This window comes from Salmo salar, chromosome 18, assembly GCF_965601325.2.
Source record: "Salmo salar chromosome 18, fSalSal1, whole genome shotgun sequence".
NCBI lineage: Eukaryota > Metazoa > Chordata > Actinopteri > Salmoniformes > Salmonidae > Salmo > Salmo salar.
Window position 1 is genome coordinate 36178774 of NC_138308.1, and position 22063 is coordinate 36200836.

Sequence of the window (22063 nt, forward strand, 5' to 3'; positions counted from 1 at the left end):
TTATCCAGAGATACTACAGTAGTGAGTCATTTAGCAGAACCTCTTATCCAGAGACACTACAGTAGTGAGTCATTTAGCAGACTCTCTTATCCAGAGACACTACAGTAGTGAGTCATTTAGCAGACTCTCTTATCCAGAGATACTACAGCAGTGAGTCATTTAGCAGACTCTCTTATCCAGAGACACTACAGTAGTGAGTCATTTAGCAGACTCTCTTATCCAGAGACACTACAGTAGTGAGTCATTTAGCAGACTCTTATCCTGAGACACTACAGTAGTGAGTCATTTAGCAGACTCTCTTATCCAGAGATACTACAGTAGTGAGTCATTTAGCAGACTCTCTTATCCAGAGCCACTACAGTAGTGAGTCATTTAGCAGACTCTCTTATCCAGAGATACTACAGTTAGTGAGTCATTTAGCAGACTCTCTTATCCAGAGACACTACAGTAGTGAGTCATTTAGCAGACTCTCTGATCCAGAGACACTACAGTAGTGAGTCATTTAGCAGACTCTCTTATCCAGAGACACTACAGTAGTGAGTCATTTAGCAGACTCTCTTATCCAGAGACACTACAGTAGTGAGTCATTTAGCAGACTCTCTTATCCAGAGATACTACAGTAGTGAGTCATTTAGCAGACTCTCTTATCCAGAGCCACTACAGTAGTGAGTCATTTAGCAGACTCTCTTATCCAGAGATACTACAGCAGTGAGTCATTTAGCAGACTCTCTTATCCAGAGCCACTACAGTAGTGAGTCATTTAGCAGACTCTCTTATCCAGAGATACTACAGTAGTGAGTCATTTAGCAGACTCTCTTATCCAGAGATACTACAGTAGTGAGTCATTTAGCAGACTCTCTTATCCAGAGATACTACAGTAGTGAGTCATTTAGCAGACTCTCTTATCCAGAGATACTACAGTAGTGAGTCATTTAGCAGACTCTCTTATCCAGAGCCACTACAGTAGTGAGTCATTTAGCAGACTCTCTTATCCTGAGACACTACAGTTAGTGAGTCATTTAGCCGACTCTTATCCAGAGAGACTACAGTTAGTGGCTAGGTGGGACAACCACATCTCAGTCATAGTCAGTACATTTGTCCTTAATGAGTAAAGTCAGAGCTAGTAGGGAAAGACCAGTTGTAGAGAAGGCAGCAGGGGGTTTCTGTTCTGTTTGTTTTCTGATGTATCCAAGTGTTTCTGTTGTTGCTGTATGTGTTGCTGGTGACTATTCCATTCTCCCCTTATGGGATTACTTACAATGTATCTCATCTACTGTAGGACACCCCAGATGAGAAGCAGCCGTGGGTCTATCTCCAGTGTGGCCACGTCCATGGTTACCACAACTGGGGGAGCCACCGGGACAGAGACAGGCTGGACCGGGACCAGGAGGAGAGGGAGCAGGGCCGGAGCAGGGAGTGTCCTATGTGTCGAGCCAGTGGACCGTACGTTCCCCTCTGGTTGGGCTGCGAGGCAAGCTTCTATCTGGACACGGCTCCGCCCACCCACGCCTTCTCACCGTGTGGTCACGTGTGTTCTGAGAAGACGGCTGTGTTCTGGAGTCAGATCCCGCTGCCGCACGGAACACACACCTTCCACGCCGCCTGTCCCTTCTGCGCCCAGCAACTGAGCGGCGAGCAGGGATACGTTAGACTCATCTTCCAGGGCCCACTCGACTAGGGGGACTATTTGTCCTTGGTCGGAACTACTTTCTTTTTGGTCGCAAAGGAACGACGCTTATAACAAAAAGCATATAACTTCCAACTCCCTGGGATTTTGGGGCGGGGGGATTTCCTGGACTATTCTCTCCGTTTCTGTTTGTCTCTCTGTGTTTTTAAGTGACCTTTTCTATTTTTTATTTTTATTCGGAATGAAAACAAAGATTTCTATATTTTCATGTGAAACAGAAAAATATCCAAAACACTACTGGGGGATATAATTGAGTTTTCTGAAAGAACTGTAGACTGTATTTATCTATTGTACTAACATATGACCACATATGGGTTTATTCTCCTTTATTGTTGCAATATCCATCCGTATCCATGTTTAAGACTTAAAGTCCTTTATTTCTGCCCAGACTTCATAATAACTCAACTCCAAAATGAAGACAAGCTACATTAGTTATTCTCCTTTACTCTTCTTGGTCAATATGCTTCACTTCAATACGATTTAACATTTTTATTGTGCTATTAGACTATTATAATAATAGCAGATTTCAAGTTCAAGGGTCGTATTCACTAGAAGCAAACAGGAAGGAACCTACCTCAATTGGTCTAATGAGAAACGTTTGTTTTCCGTTGCGAAACGTTTTGCTACGGTATGCAGTAATGAGTACGACCAAGGTGTGTTTTGGGGATTCAGTTTTGTGTATAGCGGTGTGTGTGTCCCCCCCCCCCACATCATGTATCTATTGAGTATCCATGACAACGTCCTGTCATATTGAAACCTCTGTGTTGTCTGTCTGATGGGGAGTTCTGGCTGTGTGTAAGGGGTGAAGTTTCCCCGAAGTACAGATCTAGGATCCGCTTCCTCTCCCCCAATCCTAACCTGAACCATTAGGGGGAAAATGTGAAACTGACTCAAGATCAGCATCTAGGGGCAACTCCACCTTACACCATGTTATAACTGTTAATTTTTTCCCACAAGGCATTGCCATGACCTTTCACATTTGAAGCAATAGATTTGGACGCAGACTTCCTACTTTTCGAGCAACTTGGGATTTGTAGTCCCTTGATTGGTTAGATAGATTGACAGCTATGTGATCGCTGTCTGTAGTTATGAATGAGTGTTGAACACACACACACACACACACACACTGTTGCCTGTGTAAAGACAGACCGGTCATGTTGAATGTCATTCTGTTAAGTATCTAGTCGTCATGATAATTCTGAATGGAACAGTATTTATAGGGACAAAATACCTCAGTGTAAAAAGTAGTCCTGAACTTCAACCTTCAGAATTCAGTGGGGGGAGGGGGCATTACTTAGTATAAATTGTTTATGGATGGTATTTGATCATGTTTTTACTCTGAGTGTGTATTTTGTGTACAGTATTTTGTGGGTTGGTTCTTATATCCTTTTTGGGACCTAAAATCCCGACAGTCCCCACAAGGCTAGTAAAACAAGGGAAATTCTCCCTCATGGGGACATTTACCACGTCCTCGTGAATACAAAGGCAATTTTAAGCTCAGCTGTTAAGTTTAGGGTTAAGTTTAGGGAAAATAGGATTTTGAATGGAAATGAATTTTAGGTCCCCACGTGGGTAGAAGAACATAGTGTGTGTTAGTGTCAGTATGTGTTGTATTGTGTACAGATGGTATCTCCACTCTCTCTGAATCTGACTGATACTCACCTCAGGGAGAACACACACACACACACCTATCTGGCCCATAGATATATACACACACACACACACACACACCTGTCTGGCCCATAGATACACACACACACACACACACACACACACACACACCTGTCTGGCCCATAGATACACACACGCCTGTCTGGCCCATAGATATATACATACACACACACACACACACACACCTGTCTGGCCCATAGATACACACACACACACACACACACACACACACACACACACACACACGCCTGTCTGGCCCATAGATACACACACACACACACACACACACACACACACACACACACACACACCTGTCTGGCCCATAGACACACACACACCTGTCTGGCCCATAGACACACACACACCTGTCTGGCCCATAGATACAGACACACACACACACACACACACACACACACACCTGTCTGGCCCATAGATACACACACCCCTGTCTGGCCCATAGACATCCAAACAGACACTCTCCATGCAACAGACTTCAGAGGATACCTCATCAGTAGTTAAAGGTGTCTGTCTTGTCTTCTACAGCCCACTGTCCACAGCCTCATGTTTATACTCTACGTAAGTACGCAACACAAGCTGAGCCAAATGGCTGTTAGGGTTATTGTGTAGTAAAAATATACAAACGTGTTCAGCCCTGCAATTTCATAATTACGCTGCATCACCATGTTGTGTAGGTTGTTGCGTAGGGTGTATAATACTCTTAACATCTTGTCTGTCAGCTGTTCTATGGACTTGTCAAAGGCACTGTGTTCCTCTTTATTGGGGAACGTGTGCAAGTAAGGGCTTTACTCTCTGGTCGTCCCTAATGGTACTCTGTTCCCTTCATAGGGCTCTGGTCAATAGTAGTGCACTGTATAGTACAGCCAGGACGTTAAACCGATCATTATCCACACCGGCAGTACCGATCACTTACCGTATTAAACCCATCATTATCCACACCGGCAGTACCGATCACTTACCGTATTAAACCCATCATTATCCACACCGGCAGTACCGATCACTTACCGTATTAAACCCATCATTATCCACACCGGCAGTACCGATCACTTACCGTATTAAACCCATCATTATCCACACCGGCAGTACCGATCACTTACCGTATTAAACCCATCATTATCCACACCGGCAGTACCGATCACTTACCGTATTAAACCCATCATTATCCACACCGGCAGTACCGATCACTTACCGTATTAAACCCATCATTATCCACACCGGCAGTACCGATCACTTACCGTATTAAACCCATCATTATCCACACCGGCAGTACCGATCACTTACCGTATTAAACCCATCATTATCCACACCGGCAGTACCGATCACTTATCGTATTAAACCCATCATTATCCACACCGGCAGTACCGATCACTTATCGTATTAAACCCATCATTATCGACACCGGCAGTACCGATCACTTATCGTATTAAACCCATCATTATCGACACCGGCAGTACCGATCACTTATCGTATTAAACCCATCATTATCGACACCGGCAGTACCGATCACTTATCGTATTAAACCCATCATTATCGACACCGGCAGTACCGATCACTTATCGTATTAAACCGATCATTATCGACACCGGCAGTACCGATCAGTAGTAGTAGTTTAAAGGAGAATAATACAAACTGTGGTGCAGATTGTTCTATTTATCGGTATCGCATCAATTCAGGCAATTTATCACCATATGGATGTTGGTCCATATCACCCAGCTCTACTATATAGGGAATAGGGTGCCATTTTGGACTTAGCCAATGTCTGTCTCTGTATACTGTCTGCATGGTGTCTCTGTTTCTCTACCCCTCTCTCTAGCTCTGGTCCTGGGCGTTAGTGAAGGAAGGCTGAGCAGTAGCACCCTGGGCCAGAGCTAGAGTATCTCTTCTGTCTGGAGGATTTCTGATGCTTTAAGGAAAAAGCTGAGAATGTTTTCTGATTTAACAGTTTTTGTACCAACTTTAAACAATAAAGTTTAAAACATGACACATTTTATATTTTCATTTGTATTGTTACTCAAATGTTGCCATTGTATTGTGAATAGCGTTAGCTCAACTCTGTCCTCTTGTGGTTGAAATAGTCTGTTATTTCATAGTCACATGATACTAGAGCCTTTCTCTCTCAGCATGAACAAATTCATAATCTCTTGTGGACAGACTCAAGTAACGTGTGATGCAATTATTCTCAATTGTTGTAGTTCCGGGTTTCTGTGATTAACAAGTTCATTCAACTTCTCTGTGAGAAAACCAGGACATCTTCCCCCTGGATGAGTTCTGACATCTACATCTTTTACTCCCTTCATTTCTACCTCTTTCTTCCCTCCGTCCTGTCAGAGCTGCTCCAGAGAGTCAATAAAGAGAAGCTGCTCCAGAGAGTCAATAAAGAGAAGCTGCTCCAGAGAGTCAATAAAGAGAAGCTGCTCCAGAGAGTCAATAAAGAGAAGCTGCTCCAGAGAGTCAATAAAGAGAAGCTGCTCCAGAGAGTCAATAAAGAGAAGCTGCTCCAGAGAGTCAATAAAGAGAAGCTGCTCCAGAGAGTCAATAAAGAGAAGCTGCTCCAGAGAGTCAATAAAGAGAAGCTGCTCCAGAGAGTCAATAAAGAGAAGCTGCTCCAGAGAGTCAATAAAGAGAAGCTGCTCCAGAGAGTCAATAAAGAGAAGCTGCTCCAGAGAGTCAATAAAGAGAAGCTGCTCCAGAGAGTCAATAAAGAGAAGCTGCTCCAGAGAGTCAATAAAGAGAAGCTGCTCCAGAGAGTCAATAAAGAGAAGCTGCTCCAGAGAGTCAATAAAGATAAGCTGCTCCAGAGTCAATAAAGAGAAGCTTCTCCAGAGAGTCAATAAAGAGAAGCTGCTCCAGAGTCAATAAAGATAAGCTGCTCCAGAGTCAATAAAGAGAAGCTGCTCCAGAGAGTCAATAAAGAGAAGCTGCTCCAGAGAGTCAATAAAGAGAAGCTGCTCCTGAGTCAATAAAGAGAAGCTGCTCCAGAGAGTCAATAAAGAGAAGCTGCTCCAGAGAGTCAATAAAGAGAAGCTGCTCCAGAGAGTCAATAAAGAGAAGCTGCTCCAGAGAGTCAATAAAGAGAAGCTGCTCCAGAGAATCAATAAAGAGAAGCTGCTCCAGAGTCAATAAAGATAAGCTGCTCCAGAGTCAATAAAGAGAAGCTGCTCCAGAGAGTCAATAAAGATAAGCTGCTCCAGAGTCAATAAAGAGAAGCTGCTCCAGAGAGTCAATAAAGATAAGCTGCTCCAGAGTCAATAAAGATAAGCTGCTCCAGAGTCAATAAAGAGAAGCTGCTCCAGAGAGTCAATAAAGAGAAGCTGCTCCAGAGTCAATAAAGATAAGCTGCTCCAGAGAGTCAATAAAGAGAAGCTGCTCCAGAGAGTCAATAAAGAGAAGCTGCTCCAGAGAGTCAATAAAGAGAAGCTGCTCCAGAGAGTCAATAAAGAGAAGCTGCTCCAGAGTCAATAAAGAGAAGCTGCTCCAGAGTCAATAAAGAGAAGCTGCTCCAGAGTCAATAAAGAGAAGCTGCTCCAAAGAGTCAATAAAGAGAAGCTGCTCCAGAGAGTCAATAAAGAGAAGCTGCTCCAGAGAGTCAATAAAGAGAAGCTGCTCCAGAGAGTCAATAAAGAGAAGCTGCTCCAGAGAGTCAATAAAGAGAAGCTGCTCCAGAGTCAATAAAGAGAAGCTGCTCCAGAGTCAATAAAGAGAAGCTGCTCCAGAGTCAATAAAGATAAGCTGCTCCAGAGAGTCAATAAAGAGAAGCTGCTCCAGAGTCAATAAAGAGAAGCTGCTCCAGAGTCAATAAAGATAAGCTGCTCCAGAGAGTCAATAAAGAGAAGCTGCTCCAGAGTCAATAAAGAGAAGCTGCTCCAGAGAGTCAATAAAGAGAAGCTGCTCCAGAGAGTCAATAAAGATAAGCTGCTCCAGAGTCAATAAAGAGAAGCTGCTCCAGAGTCAATAAAGAGAAGCTGCTCCAGAGTCAATAAAGAGAAGCTGCTCCAGAGAGTCAATAAAGAGAAGCTGCTCCAGAGTCAATAAAGAGAAGCTGCTCCAGAGTCAATAAAGAGAAGCTGCTCCAGAGAGTCAATAAAGAGAAGCTGCTCCAGAGAGTCAATAAAGAGAAGCTGCTCCAGAGAGTCAATAAAGAGAAGCTGCTCCAGAGAGTCAATAAAGAGAAGCTGCTCCAGAGAGTCAATAAAGAGAAGCTGCTCCAGAGAGTCAATAAAGAGAAGCTGCTCCAGAGAGTCAATAAAGAGAAGCTGCTCCAGAGAGTCAATAAAGAGAAGCTGCTCCAGAGAGTCAATAAAGAGAAGCTGCTCCAGAGAGTCAATAAAGAGAAGCTGCTCCAGAGAGTCAATAAAGAGAAGCTGCTCCAGAGAGTCAATAAAGAGAAGCTGCTCCAGAGAGTCAATAAAGAGAAGCTGCTCCAGAGAGTCAATAAAGAGAAGCTGCTCCAGAGAGTCAATAAAGAGAAGCTGCTCCAGAGAGTCAATAAAGATAAGCTGCTCCAGAGTCAATAAAGAGAAGCTTCTCCAGAGAGTCAATAAAGAGAAGCTGCTCCAGAGTCAATAAAGATAAGCTGCTCCAGAGTCAATAAAGAGAAGCTGCTCCAGAGAGTCAATAAAGAGAAGCTGCTCCAGAGAGTCAATAAAGAGAAGCTGCTCCTGAGTCAATAAAGAGAAGCTGCTCCAGAGAGTCAATAAAGAGAAGCTGCTCCAGAGAGTCAATAAAGAGAAGCTGCTCCAGAGAGTCAATAAAGAGAAGCTGCTCCAGAGAGTCAATAAAGAGAAGCTGCTCCAGAGAATCAATAAAGAGAAGCTGCTCCAGAGTCAATAAAGATAAGCTGCTCCAGAGTCAATAAAGAGAAGCTGCTCCAGAGAGTCAATAAAGATAAGCTGCTCCAGAGTCAATAAAGAGAAGCTGCTCCAGAGAGTCAATAAAGATAAGCTGCTCCAGAGTCAATAAAGATAAGCTGCTCCAGAGTCAATAAAGAGAAGCTGCTCCAGAGAGTCAATAAAGAGAAGCTGCTCCAGAGTCAATAAAGATAAGCTGCTCCAGAGTCAATAAAGAGAAGCTGCTCCAGAGTCAATAAAGAGAAGCTGCTCCAGAGTCAATAAAGAGAAGCTGCTCCAGAGAGTCAATAAAGAGAAGCTGCTCCAGAGTCAATAAAGAGAAGCTGCTCCAGAGTCAATAAAGAGAAGCTGCTCCAGAGAGTCAATAAAGAGAAGCTGCTCCAGAGAGTCAATAAAGAGAAGCTGCTCCAGAGAGTCAATAAAGATCCTACTAAAGCCTCCGTCCTGTCAGAGTGGATGTCAGGTGTGTGTGTCAGTGTCTTGTGATGTCAGAGTTGTGTGTGTGTCAGTGTCTTGTGATGTCAGAGTTGTGTGTGTGCCAGTGTCTTGTGATGTCAGAGTTGTGTGTGTGTGTCAGTGTGTTGTGATGTCAGAGTTGTGTGTGTGCCAGTGTGTTGTGATGTCAGAGTTGTGTGTGTGTCAGTGTGTTGTGATGTGTCAGGCTTTGTGGAACTGTTTTGAAGAGGGTTCTCTGTAATGAATGTGTGTCTGTGTGAGAGAAGGAGGGCTGTTAGTGGTTTATTCTGATGGAGCAGGAGAGATGCTTTTGAATTAGTCCAGATCAGAGCTTCTTCTTCACTTTGATCCGAGTGCAGGGGCTGAGACCAAAAAACGCTTCCTCTCCGTGTTCATACATGTCTTGATTTTCTCCACGGTGAATCTAACATGCTACTGTATAAGAACAATGGACGTGTTCTATTATTACTATAGCAGGTCTAGAATATAACACACCTTTATCCAATCGCTGTAGTGTGTAAAATACAGAAGTCAAGCTTCACTAATGTGCTGCTGATGCATATATCATATCCCTGTTGGTTTAGTGGTTTGTGTTATTGTTAAAACACTCCTATCAGACCTGCAGACCAGAGAGAAGGTGCTGTTGCAGAGTTATTAAATGTGTCAAATTCATTTATTGTCACTGTAATGTTTTTGCACATCCGTGCAGTTTTTCCCCTCGGCAGTCACAATCTCCGGATGTGTCCCAGTGGCACCCTATTCCCTATGTAGTGCACTACTTTTGACCAGGGCCCATAGGGTTCTGCTGAAATGTAGTGCACTATATAGGGAATAGGGTACCATTTGGGATGTTCCTCTATCTCAAGCCAATCACAAAGAACTAGTCTTCTACACACGTCAGGAGTGAAAGATAAGCATTCAGTAGTGGGTGACATTGTTAGGTGGCAAGTGTGTGTGTGAGATCAGGCAGGTGTTTGTTTTTGTCTAAGTGTGTGTGTGTGTGTGAGATCAGGCAGGTGTTTGTGTGGGATGTCTAAGTGTGTGTGTGTGTGTGTGAGATCAGGCAGGTGTTTGTGTGGGATGTCTAAGTGTGTGTGTGTGGTGTGTGTGTGAGATCAGGCAGGTGTTTGTGTGGGATGTCTAAGTGTGTGTGTGTGTGTGTGTGTGAGATCAGGCAGGTGTTTGTGTGGGATGTCTAAGTGGGATATGGGGCTGTAATTTTCTCTCTTTAAAAGTGATTGTATGTAGGACACAACAGGACAGTAGTGTCTCTCTGGAATCTATCAGCGATCAGGAGAACACATAAAGAGTCCCAGCTGTTCAGTCTCACTGGAGAGGAATGGGACCTCTGCTTTGATTCAGTCTCACTGGAGAGGAATGGGACCTCTGCTTTGATTCAGTCTCACTGGAGAGGAATGGGACCTCTGCTTTGATTCAGTCTCACTGGAGAGGAATGGGACCTCTGATTTGATTCAGTCTGACTGGAGAGGAATGGGACCTCTGCTTTGATTCAGTCTGACTGGAGAGGAATGGGACCTCTGCTTTGATTCAGTCTCACTGGAGAGGAATGGGACCTCTGCTTTGATTCAGTCTCACTGGAGAGGAATGGGACCTCTGCTTTGATTCAGTCTCACTGGAGAGGAATGGGACCTCTGCTTTGATTCAGTCTCACTGGAGAGGAATGGGACCTCTGCTTTGATTCAGTCTCTCTGGAGAGGAATGGGACCTCTGCTTTGATTCCGTCTCTCTGGAGAGGAATGGGACCTCTGATTTGATTCAGTCTCTCTGGAGAGGAATGGGACCTCTGATTTGATTCAGTCTCTCTGGAGAGGAATGGGACCTCTGATTTGATTCAGTCTCTCTGGAGAGGAATGGGACCTGTCTGATAAATGATCAGCAGGGTATCTGTTATATCTCTCTGATAGTTGATCAGCAGGGTATCTGTTATATCTGTCTGATAGGTGATCAGCAGGGTATCTGTTATATCTGTCTGATAGATGATCAGCAGGGTATCTGTTATATCTGTCTGATAGATGATCAGCAGGGTATCTGTTATATCTGTCTGATAGATGATCAGCAGGGTATCTGTTATATCTGTCTGATCAGCAAGGTATCTGTTATATCTGTCTGATAGATGAACGTAAAGACCATGATGAACCAGTCTCAGCCAGAGCAGAAAGGACTGAGAAACAGGGATGCAGGATATCTCAATGTGTCCTCTGCAGGCAAGGATTTGCACACTGCACACAGAACCAGGAAGTTTCTTATTACCCTTGTGGAGGCCACTCCTCCTCTGTACAAACAAGGAAATCAAAAGTTATCTCTGATACTCCTCTGCGCTGTTTGTTAGTGAGTGTCAAAATGGCAGAGGCATTTTTTGAAGATCGGGATTCATTTAGCTGTTCAATCTGCCTGGATCTACTGAAGGATCCGGTGACTACTTCCTGTGGACACAGCTACTGTATGGGCTGTATTGAGGGCTGCTGGGATCAGGACGACTTGAAAGGTGTTTACAGCTGCCCAGAGTGCCGACAGACCTTTGTCCAAAGGCCTGTTCTGAACAGAAACACGTTGCTGGCTAAAGTGGTGGAGAACCTGAAACATACTGCTCTTCATGCTGCTCTTCCTGCTCACTGTTATGCTGGACCTGGAGATGTGGAGTGTGATTTCTGCACTGGGAGAAAACACAAAGCCCTCATGTCCTGTCTGGTGTGTCTGGCCTCTTACTGTGAGCCTCACCTCCAGCCTCACTATAATTTCCCTGCCTTAAAGAAGCACATGCTGGTCAAAGCCTCCACACAACTACATGAAAAGATCTGCTCTCAACATGACAAACTGCTGGAGGTTTACTGTCGTACCGATCAGCAGTGCATCTGTCTGCTGTGTGTGATGGATGAACATAAAGGCCATGATACAGTCTCAGCTGCAGCAGAGAGGACTGAGAAACAGAAGCAGGTGGGGGAGAAGCAACAGAAATCCCAGCGGAAAATCCAGGTGAGAGAGAAGGAGATGCAGAAGCTGAGACAGGCTGTGGACTCTCTGAAGCTCTCTGCACAGGCAGCGGTGGACGACAGCGAGAGGATCTTTACTGAGCTGATCCGCACCATGGAGACAAGGTGCTCTGAGGTGAAGGAGCTGATCAGAGACCAGGAGAAGGCTGAAGTGAGTCAGGCTGAAGGCCTCCTGGAGCGACTGGAGCAGGAGGTGGCTGAGCTGAGGAGGAGAGATGCTGAGCTGGAGCAGTTCTCACACACAGAGGACAACATCCACTTCCTCCAAAGGTTCAAAGACCACAGTGCCCCCCCTGTTTCTGAAGAGATGCCTGCCATCATCCTTAACCAAAGTCATGATTTTAAGACGGTGATGACCTCTGACCTCCAGGAAAAGCTGATGCTCTGCTGTAAGGAGGGAGTAGTGAAGATATCAGCAGCAGTGAAAGCTGTCCACATACTGCAGTCAGCAAAGCCAAGCACCAGAGCAGCAGCATCTGTCCCACAATATCACGGAAAGTATTATAGAGAAGACCCTTTAGGAAGATTTTTCGTTCAAATGAGATTGTGTGTTCATTGTGGCAAGTGGAAAGAGGGGCATGGCTGCATGGGTCAATGTTCCTAGTTATATTAAGGAGTGAGTTGATAATACTATTGTCATCGTGTAGATAAACTGTGTGTCCTTAAAAGGAGCAGGAGAGAGTGTGTGTTTGTTGTGTGTCACAGTATCTGTATATTCTGAAATTACAGTCACACACACCTTAACTCCACTCACCTTCACCATCTAAAGTAGACTTAAAGCCAGTGGTGTAAAAATACTTTAAAGTACTTAAGTAGTTTTGTTGGGTATCTATACTTCATTTTACTATTTCTTTTTTTGACAACTTTTACTTTTACTTCACTATAATCCTACATAAAATAATGTACTTTTTACTCCATACATTTTCCCTGACACCCAAAAGTACTAGTTACATTTAGAATGCTTAGCAGGACAGGAAAATTGTCAAATTCACGCCCTTATCAAGAGAACATCCCTGGTCATCCCTACTGAGGACTCAGTAAACACAAATGCTTTGTTTGTAAATTATGTCTGAGTGTTGGAGTGTGCCCCTAGTTATCTGTAAATAAATTATAAAAAATAAAAAAATTGTGCCGTCTGGTTTACTTCATATAAGTCATTTGAAATTCTTTTTTGCTTTTGATACTTAAGTATATTTTAAACCAAATACTTTTTAGGTCCACTCCTACTCCCCAGGCGCTCTCATTTGTTGACTTCTGTAACCGTAATAGCCTTGGTTTCATGCATGTTAACATTAGAAGCCTCCTCCCCAAGTTTGTTTTATTCACTGCTTTAGCACACTCTGCCAACCCGGATGTCCTAGCCGTGTCTGAATCCTGGCTTAGGAAGACCACCAAAACCCCTGAAATTTCCATCCCTAACTACAACACTTTCCGACAAGATAGAACTGCCAAAGGGGGCAGAGTGGCAATCTACTGCAGAGATAGCCTGCAGAGTTATGTCATACTATCCAGGTCTGTGTCCAAACAATTCGAGCTTCTACTTCTAAAAATCCATCTTTCCAGAAACAAGTCTCTCACCGTTGCCACTTGCTATAGACCACCCTCTGCCCCCAGCTGTGCCCTGGACATCATTTGTGAATTGATTGCCCCCCATCTATCTTCAGAGCTCTTAACACCCCGGCCATCCTACAACCTAAGCTTGATGCCCTCAATCTCACACAAATTATAAATGAACCTACCAGGTACAACCCCAAATCCGTAAACACGGGCACCCTCATAGATATCATCCTAACCAACTTGCCCTCCAAATACACCTCTGCTGTCTTCAACCAAGATCTCAGCGATCACTGCCTCATTGCCTGCATCCGTAATGGGTCTGCGGTCAAACGACCACCCCTCATCACTGTCAAACGCTCCCTGAAACACTTCAGAGAGCAGGCCTTTCTAAACGACCTGGCCCGGGTATCCTGGAAGGATATTGACCTCATCCCGTCAGTAGAGGATGCCTGGTTATTCTTTAAAAGTGCCTTCCTCACCATCTTATATAAGCATGCCCCATTAAAAAAAAATGGAACCAGAAACAGATATAGCCCTTGGTTCACTCCAGACCTGACTGCCCTTGACCAGCACAAAAACATCCTGTGGCGTACTGCATTAGCATCAAATAGCCCCCGTGATATGCAACTTTTCAGGGAAGTTAGGAACCAATATACACAAGCAGTTAAGGCTAGCTTTTTCAAACAGAAATTTGCATCCTGTAGCACAAACTCCAAAAAGTTCTGGGACACAGTAAAGTCCATGGAGAATAAGAGCACCTCCTCCCAGCTGCCCACAGCACTGAGGCTAGGAAACACTGTCACCACCGATAAATCCACGATAATTGAGAATTTCAATAAGCGTTTTTCTACGGCTGGCCATGCTTTCCACCTGGCTACCCCTACCCCGGTCAACTGCCCTGCACTCCCCACAGCAACTCGCCCAAGCCTCCCCCATTTCTCCTTCACCCAAATCCAGATAGCTGATGTTCTGAAAGAGCTGCAAAATCTGGACCCCTACAAAGCAGCTGGGCTAGACAATCTGGACCCTCTCTTTCTAAAATTATCTGCCGAAATTGTTGCAACCCCTATTACTAGCCTGTTCAACCTCTCTTTCGTATCCTCTGAGATCCCCAAAGATTGGAAATCTGCCGCGGTCATCCCCCTCTTCAAAGGGGGAGACACTCTAGACCCAAACTGCTACAGACCTATATCTATCCTACCCTGCCTTTCTAAGGTCTTCGAAAGCCAAGTTAACAAACAGATCACAGACCATTTTGAATCCCACCGTACGTTCTCCGCTAGGCAATCTGGCTTCCGAGCTGGTCATGGGTGCACCTTAGCCACGCTCAAGGTCCTAAACGATATCACAACCACCATTGATAAAAGACAATACTGTGCAGCTGTATTCATCGACCTGGCCAAGGCTTTTGACTCTGTCAATCACCACCTTCTTATCGGCAGACTCAACAGCCTTGGTTTCTCAAATGACTGCCTCGCCTGGTTCACCAACTACTTCTCTGATAGAGTTCAGTGTGTCAAATCGGAGGGCCTGTTGTCTGGACCTCTGGCAGTCTCTATGGGGGTACCACAGGGTTCAATTCTTGGGCCAACTCTTTGCTCTGTATACATCAATGATGTCGCTCATGCTGCTGGTGATTCTCTGATCCACCTCTATGCAGACGACACCATTCTGTATACTTCTGGCCCTTCTTTGGACACTGTGCTAACTAACCTCCAGGCGAGCTTCAATGCCATACTACTCTCGTTCCGTGGCCTCCAACTGCTCTTAAATGCAAGTAAAACTAAATGCATGCTCTTCAACCGATCGCTGCCCGCACCTGCCCGCCCGTCCAGCATCACTACTCTGAACGGTTCTGACCTAGAATATGTGGACAACTACAAATACCTAGGTGTCTGGTTAGACTGTAATCTCTCCTTCCAGACCCACATTAGGCATCTCCAATCCAAAATGAAATCTGGAATCGGCTTCCTATTTCGCAACAAAGCATCCTTCACTCATCCTGCCAAATATACCCTCGTAAAACTGACTATCCTACTGATCCTCGACTTCGGCGTTGTCATTTAAAAAATAGCCTCCAACACTACTCAACAAATTGGATGCAGTCTATCACAGTGCCATCCGTTTTGTCACCAAAGCCCCATATACTACCCACCACTGCGACCTGTACGACCTATACTTTAGAAAAAATGTCAAATAGGGCCTACGTAAACACCAGGAAAGACCAGCAGCTGTCCCAGAAAACCACTCATGTGAAGTAAAGAGTTTGAGAATGAAAGAACAGTACAGATGCTGTATGCTGTACTTTATTGTAATAAGAGTGAACCTCGGGGTTCAATGAAAAGTGTGTTGTCGACAAGCACACTGAAAATATGCCTTTTAAAGGCAATTTCCCTGACATTCACTGAGATCGTAAACACCACGGATGTTGGCTCAAGTGTAAATTACCTTTAAAAGTCTAAATTCTCATAGTAGTCCTGTAAAACAGTTAAACACAGACAAGAGGCTTGAGCTAATTTCATATTGCACTTTATTCAGCTCGAGAGTAGCATCAGCTGCAGCTGGGACCCCCTTCAGACTCAGGACAACACTCGTATTGCTTTCAGTCTCAGGACAACACTCGTATTGCTTTCAGTCTCAGGACAACACTCGTATTGCTTTCAGACTCAGGACAACACTCGTATTGCTTTCAGACTCAGGACAACACTCGTATTGCTTTCAGACTCAGGACAACACTCGTATTGCTTTCAGTCTCAGGACAACACTCGTATTGCTTTCAGTCTCAGGACAACACTCGTATTGCTTTCAGACTCAGGACAACACTCGTATTGCTTTCAGACTCAGGACAACACTCGTATTGCTTTCAGACTCAGGACAACACTCGTATTGCTTTCAGTCTCAGGACAACACTCGTATTGCTTTCAGTCTCAGGACAACACTCGTATTGCTTTCAGACTCAGGACAACACTCGTATTGCTTTCTGACTCAGGACAACACTCGTATTGCTTTCAGCGCAATAGAAATTTAAAGGCAACATTAGCGTAGACCGCATTCACGATAAACGTTTCATAATTTAAATTGCGCTATAATGCTGAACTTCTGTGATACGGATTGAATCGAGCCCTAGGTCTCTGTGTGTCATCGACTCTCCTACAGTAGGTCTCTGTGTGTCATCGACTCTCCTACAGTAGGTCTCTGTGTGTCATCGACTCTCCTACAGTAGGTCTCTGTGTGTCATCGACTCTCCTACAGTAGGTCTCTGTGTGTCATCGACTCTCCTACAGTAGGTCTCTGTGTGTCATCGACTCTCCTACAGTAGGTCTCTGTGTGTCATCGACTCTCCTACAGTAGGTCTCTGTGTGTCATCGACTCTCCTACAGTAGGTCTCTGTGTGTCATCGACTCTCCTACAGTAGGTCTCTGTGTGTCATCAGACTCTCCTACAGTAGGTCTCTGTGTGTCATCGACTCTCCTACAGTAGGTCTCTGTGTGTCATCGACTCTCCTACAGTAGGTCTCTGTGTGTCATCAACTCTCCTACAGTAGGTCTCTGTGTGTCATCGACTCTCCTACAGTAGGTCTGTGTGTAGAACAACACTTGAGCAGAAAATGCAACCGTTCTCTCTCTTTCTGGACAGAGAGCTATTGAAGAGAGGGATGGAGAGAGGGATAGAGAGAGGGATAAAGAGAGGGATGAGAGAAGGATATGGAGAGGGAGGAAGAGAGGGATAAGGAGAGGGATGGAGAGACAGTAAGGTACAAATGGAATAAGATTGCAGTGAAATAATAATTTTGATGTAAATAAAAAAAGAGACTGACAAACTCCTTCCAAATATTTTCTGATAAAAGTAACAATAATATTGTCGACTGGTATTCCTTCGATATTGTTGTGGACATTATATACTGCTCAAAAAAATAAAGGGAACACTTAAACAACACATCCTAGATCTGAATGAAAGAAATAATCTTAATAAATACTTTTTTCTTTATATAGTTGAATGTGCTGACAACAAAATCACACAAAAATAATCAATGGAAATCCAATTTATCAACCCATGGAGGTCTGGATTTGGAGTCACACTCAAAATTAAAGTGGAAAACCACACTACAGGCTGATCCAACTTTGATGTAATGTCCTTAAAACAAGTCAAAATGAGGCTCAGTAGTGTGTGTGGCCTCCACGTGCCTGTATGACCTCCCTACAATGCCTGGGCATGCTCCTGATGAGGTGGCGGATGGTCTCCTGAGGGATCTCCTCCCAGACCTGGACTAAAGCATCCGCCAACTCCTGGACAGTCTGTGGTGCAACGTGGCGTTGGTGGATGGAGCGAGACATGATGTCCCAGATGTGCTCAATTGGATTCAGGTCTGGGGAACGGGTGGGCCAGTCCATAGCATCAATGCCTTCCTCTTGCAGGAACTGCTGACACACTCCAGCCACATGAGGTCTAGCATTGTCTTGCATTAGGAGGAACCCAGGGCCAACCGCACCAGCATATGGTCTCACAAGGGGTCTGAGGATCTCATCTCGGTACCTAATGGCAGTCAGGCTACCTCTGGCTGCCATTAGGAGGGCTGTGCGGCCCCACAAAGAAATGCCACCCCACACCATGACTGACCCACCGCCAAACCGGTCATGCTGGAGGATGTTGCAGGCAGCAGAACATTCTCTACGGCGTCTCCAGACTCTGTCACGTCTGTCACGTGCTCAGTGTGAACCTGCTTTCATCTGTGAAGAGCACAGGGCGCCAGTGGCGAATTTGCCAATCTTGGTGTTCTCTGGCAAATGCCAAACGCCCTGCACGGTGTTGGGCTGTAAGCACAACCCCCACCTGTGGACGTCGGGCCCTCATACCACCCTCATGGAGTCTGTTTCTGACCGTTTGAGCAGACGCATGCACATTTGTGGCCTGCTGGAGGTCATTTTGCAGGGCTCTGGCAGTGCTTCTCCTGCTCCTCCTTGCACAAAGGCGGAGGTAGCGGTCCTGCTGCTGGGTTGTTGCCCTCCTACGGCCTCCTCCACGTCTCCTGATGTACTGGCCTGTCTCCTGGTAGCGCCTCCATGCTCTGGACACTACGCTGACAGACACAGCAAACCTTCATGCCACAGCTCGCATTGATGTGCCATCCTGGATGAGCTGCACTACCTGAGCCACTTGTGTGGGTTGTAGACTCCGTCTCATGCTACCACTAGAGTGAAAGCACCACCAGCATTGAAAAGTGACCAAAACATCAGCCAGGAAGCATAGGAACTTTGAAGTGGTCTGTGGTCCCCACCTGCAGAACCACTCCTTTATTGGGGGTGTCTTGCTAATTGCCTATAATTTCCACCTGTTGTCTATTCCATTTGCACAACAGCATGTGAAATGTATTGTCAATCAGTGTTGCTTCCTAAGTGGACAGTTTGATTTCACAGAAGTGTGATTGACTTGGAGTTACATTGTGTTGTTTAAGTGTTCCCTTTATTTTTTTGAGCAGTGTATAATATTGAATTGTCAATTAGGGCCGGGATGCAATCCGATCCCTCTTTGTCTGTAATGCATGTTTTAAAGGCAATGTTCCCACGTTCATGGACACCAAATTCACGGTAAACACTGTATATGTCGGCTCAATCAGGAGTTACCTTTAAATGGTGCATTGTCCAAATCCGCGATCGGATTGAATCCCAGCCTAAGACTGTACTAACATGTACAGTGGATATTGAATCTCCCATTGACATCGCATCCATATGACTTGTATCATCATTCTCATCCAGTAAGGGAATCTGATGGGTAGGGAGCTGAAATACTACAGGTAAAGTATTGCATGGATATCACATCACATCCCTATCTGTTGGGAATGGCACCCTTCTCTAAGGAGTTTATTTCAAGGAGTCTGGATCAAGTCTGGCTTGGTCACATGATTGGGGTGCATGTTTCTGGTCACGTGGTGGATGTGCCTGGCTTGGTCACATGATTTGGGTGGATGTGTCTGGCTTGGTCACATGGTGGATGTGTCTGGATTGGTCACATGATTGGGTTGGATGTGTCTGGCTTCGTCACATGATGGTGGTGGATGTGTATGTGGTGCTGGAGGAGTAGTTAAAGGCTTCAGTGGTCCAGGATGCGAAGGTTGCCCGACACAATCTTGTTCTCCAGTATCGTTCCTGCCGGGATGTCGATACGATCTCCGTGATTGGCTATGATGATTACCGTTCCCTACAGGGAGAAAAGGAGAGAGAGAGGAGGGACGTAAAGAGTTAAAAAGGCAAGTTCAGGTTTAGTTGATTTGCTTTTTACTATAATTTATGACCCTTACATTTTTGCTTTGAGACAAATTTCAAAAGGCATTTAGCCATAAATTGTTATTATAAACATCCTTAATTCCATCTTGGCCCATCACAACTATCATTATTGTAAAGTTCCTTCATTCCATCTTGGCCCATCACAGCTATCATTATTGTAAAGTTCCTTCATTCCATTTTGGCCCATCACAACTATCATTATTGTAAAGTTCCTTCATTCCATTTTGGCCCATCACAGCTATTGTTATTGTAAAGTTCCTTCATTTCATTTTTGCCCATCACAGCTATTGCTCTGAGATAATATAGGACCAAGAGATTTCCCTGACCTTGTGACCTAGCCAGGAAAAACTCAGGGGCCTGTGAACTCACCTTAAGAGAAACTTGTTTTCCGAACGTGACGTCACCGGACACAGTCAGGTGATCCAGCTCCAGCATATCAGGGATGCTCTCGAACCGCGTCTGGTATTCCTGGACCTGTTAAAACACAGACAGACAGACAGACAGACAGACAGACAGACAGACAGACAGACAGACAGACAGATATGTAATGCTGAGTTTAGAGAGGAGAGGGAGGGAAAGAGAGAGCTCTATCTTGGTATGTTTATTCCATTGGATGACCTATATAAACAGAATATGAATGTATGGTAGTACAACAATAGAGCACCACATCAACACCAACAGAACATGTATGCAGAGTTTGGTGTATTTAGCTTTAGTTCAACTGTAGGAGGATATAGTGAGAAGAAAAGGACAAAAAGGACAAAAAGGACAAGGATCTTAGATTCCCAACGCATGCCCCATTCAAATGTACTGTGAATGAAGGTCAGCATGCCCCATTCAAATGTACTGTGAATAAAGGTCAGCATGCCCCATTTAAATGTACTGTGAATAAAGGTCAGCATGCCCCATTCAAATGTACTGTGAATAAAGGTCAGCATGCCCCATTCAAATGTACTGTGAATAAAGGTCAGCATGCCCCATTCAAATGTACTGTGAATAAAGGTCAGCATGCGCCCAATTCAAATGTACTGTGAATAAAGGTCAGCATGCGCCCATTCAAATGCACTGTGAATAAAAGTCAGCATGCCCCATTCAAATGTACTGTGAATAAAGGTCAGCATGCGCCCATTCAAATGTACTGTGAATAAAAGTCAGCATGCGTCTATTCAAATGCACTATGAATAAAGGTCAGCATGCCACGTCCATTCAAATGTACTGTAAATAAAGGTCAGCATGCCATGTCCATTCAAATGTACTGTGAATAAAGGTCAACATGTAGAGGATGTATCTGAACCAACAAACACCAAGAGGAGGTGTTTCATCAGGATGGGCTATTCAACTTAAACACTTCTGTTTTTCCTTCTCTCCTAATCAGGGACTGATTCAGACCGCACACCAGGTGAGTGAAGACTTTCACCAATCAGAGACATTCATTAAACAATTAAAAGCGAAGTCAAGGATTTTACAACTTGATGTAAGATGTTTCCTCACCCTGAAAGTAGTCTATGGGCCAGGAGAAACTGTAATCCATGGTTCAGTTTCATTTAAACATCCACTACAAACTTCAGCAACATGACATTTTTTTATGTTGTTTTAAATGTAACCTTTATTTAACTAGGTAAGTCAGTTAAGAACAAATTCTTATTTACAATGACCGGGGAACAGTGGGTTAACTGCCTTGTTCAGAGGCAGATTTTTAGCATGTCAGCTCGGGGATTCGATCCAGCAACCTTTCGGTTACTGGCTCCCTCTAACCACTAGGTTACCTGCCGTCCCTAACATTAGCCACCGCTTGCAAACAATCAAAGGAAGTGATGAAGGCAACCCACATTTTTTTGTTATGGCCAAATCAACTAAAACCAACAAAAAATATCTAAATATTTGGTTTGGTATTAAAGGCCAAAAATGTATATTTTTCTCTGTTTTGTATTACATTTTTTATTTATTTATTTTTATTTTACCTTTATTTACCTAGGCAAGTCAGTTAAGAACAAATTCTTATTTACAATGACGGCCTACCAAAAGGCAACAATACCTCCTGCGGGGTCTAAGATAATTGTGTAGTTTGAGTTTGAGTATTATCGAGGTGAGCTAGCCAGCCGCGACGCGGCGCCTGACTTAGTCAACACACCTAGTCATCATTAACCCACTGCCAGCTAGCCAACCGTTACCGACTAGCAGCGCTGTAGATACTAATACTTTACAACGGAACGACTTGACTAGTGCAGTGTTACCTAGCTAGCTACTTAGTTGTCTTTGTCATAGCTTGATAATTGTTAGCTAGCCAGCCATCGAGGTTAGCTAGCCAGCTATTTCCGTCCCCCGCGACGCCATTTTTCCTAACCCAGCCAACTATTACCGACGAGCAGCATTGTAGAAACTAAATACATTACAAGGAACGTCTTGATTAGTGTTATGTTAGCTAGCTAGCTACAAAGCTGCTTTGTATCATGACAAGGTGTAGTACTGAAACTATCGAGGTTACCTAGCCAGCTACACGTTCAAAGTCAACAACGCAGCCACTGCTAGCTAGCC

At 44.5% G+C, this 22063-nt stretch overlaps 3 protein-coding genes across 3 annotated transcripts in view; 2 read left to right on the forward strand and 1 right to left on the reverse strand.

Moving 5' to 3' along the window:
- LOC106563028 (E3 ubiquitin-protein ligase pellino homolog 1) overlaps window positions 1–5357 on the forward strand; it is a 169150-nt gene extending 163793 nt beyond the window's left edge. The window contains exon 8 of the mRNA XM_082964930.1: window positions 1280–5357. Coding sequence (XP_082821056.1) covers window positions 1280–1678 — 399 coding nt within the window. The 3' untranslated portion in view covers window positions 1679–5357. The remainder of the gene's footprint in view (window positions 1–1279) is intronic.
- Window positions 5358–8637: 3280 nt separating this feature from the next.
- Window positions 8638–12810, forward strand: LOC106563038 (E3 ubiquitin/ISG15 ligase TRIM25-like). Its single transcript, XM_014128250.3, has one exon. The coding sequence runs from the start codon at window positions 11041–11043 to the stop codon at window positions 12292–12294; it is 1254 nt and encodes a 417-aa protein (XP_013983725.2). The 5' UTR covers window positions 8638–11040; the 3' UTR covers window positions 12295–12810.
- A 2950-nt stretch (window positions 12811–15760) lies between these two features.
- LOC106595594 (UTP--glucose-1-phosphate uridylyltransferase) overlaps window positions 15761–22063 on the reverse strand; it is a 59051-nt gene continuing 52748 nt past the window's right edge. Inside the window, 2 exon segments of the mRNA XM_082964932.1 lie at window positions 15761–19442; window positions 19898–20002. Of these exon segments, the coding sequence (XP_082821058.1) occupies window positions 19335–19442; window positions 19898–20002 (213 nt within the window). The 3' untranslated portion in view covers window positions 15761–19334.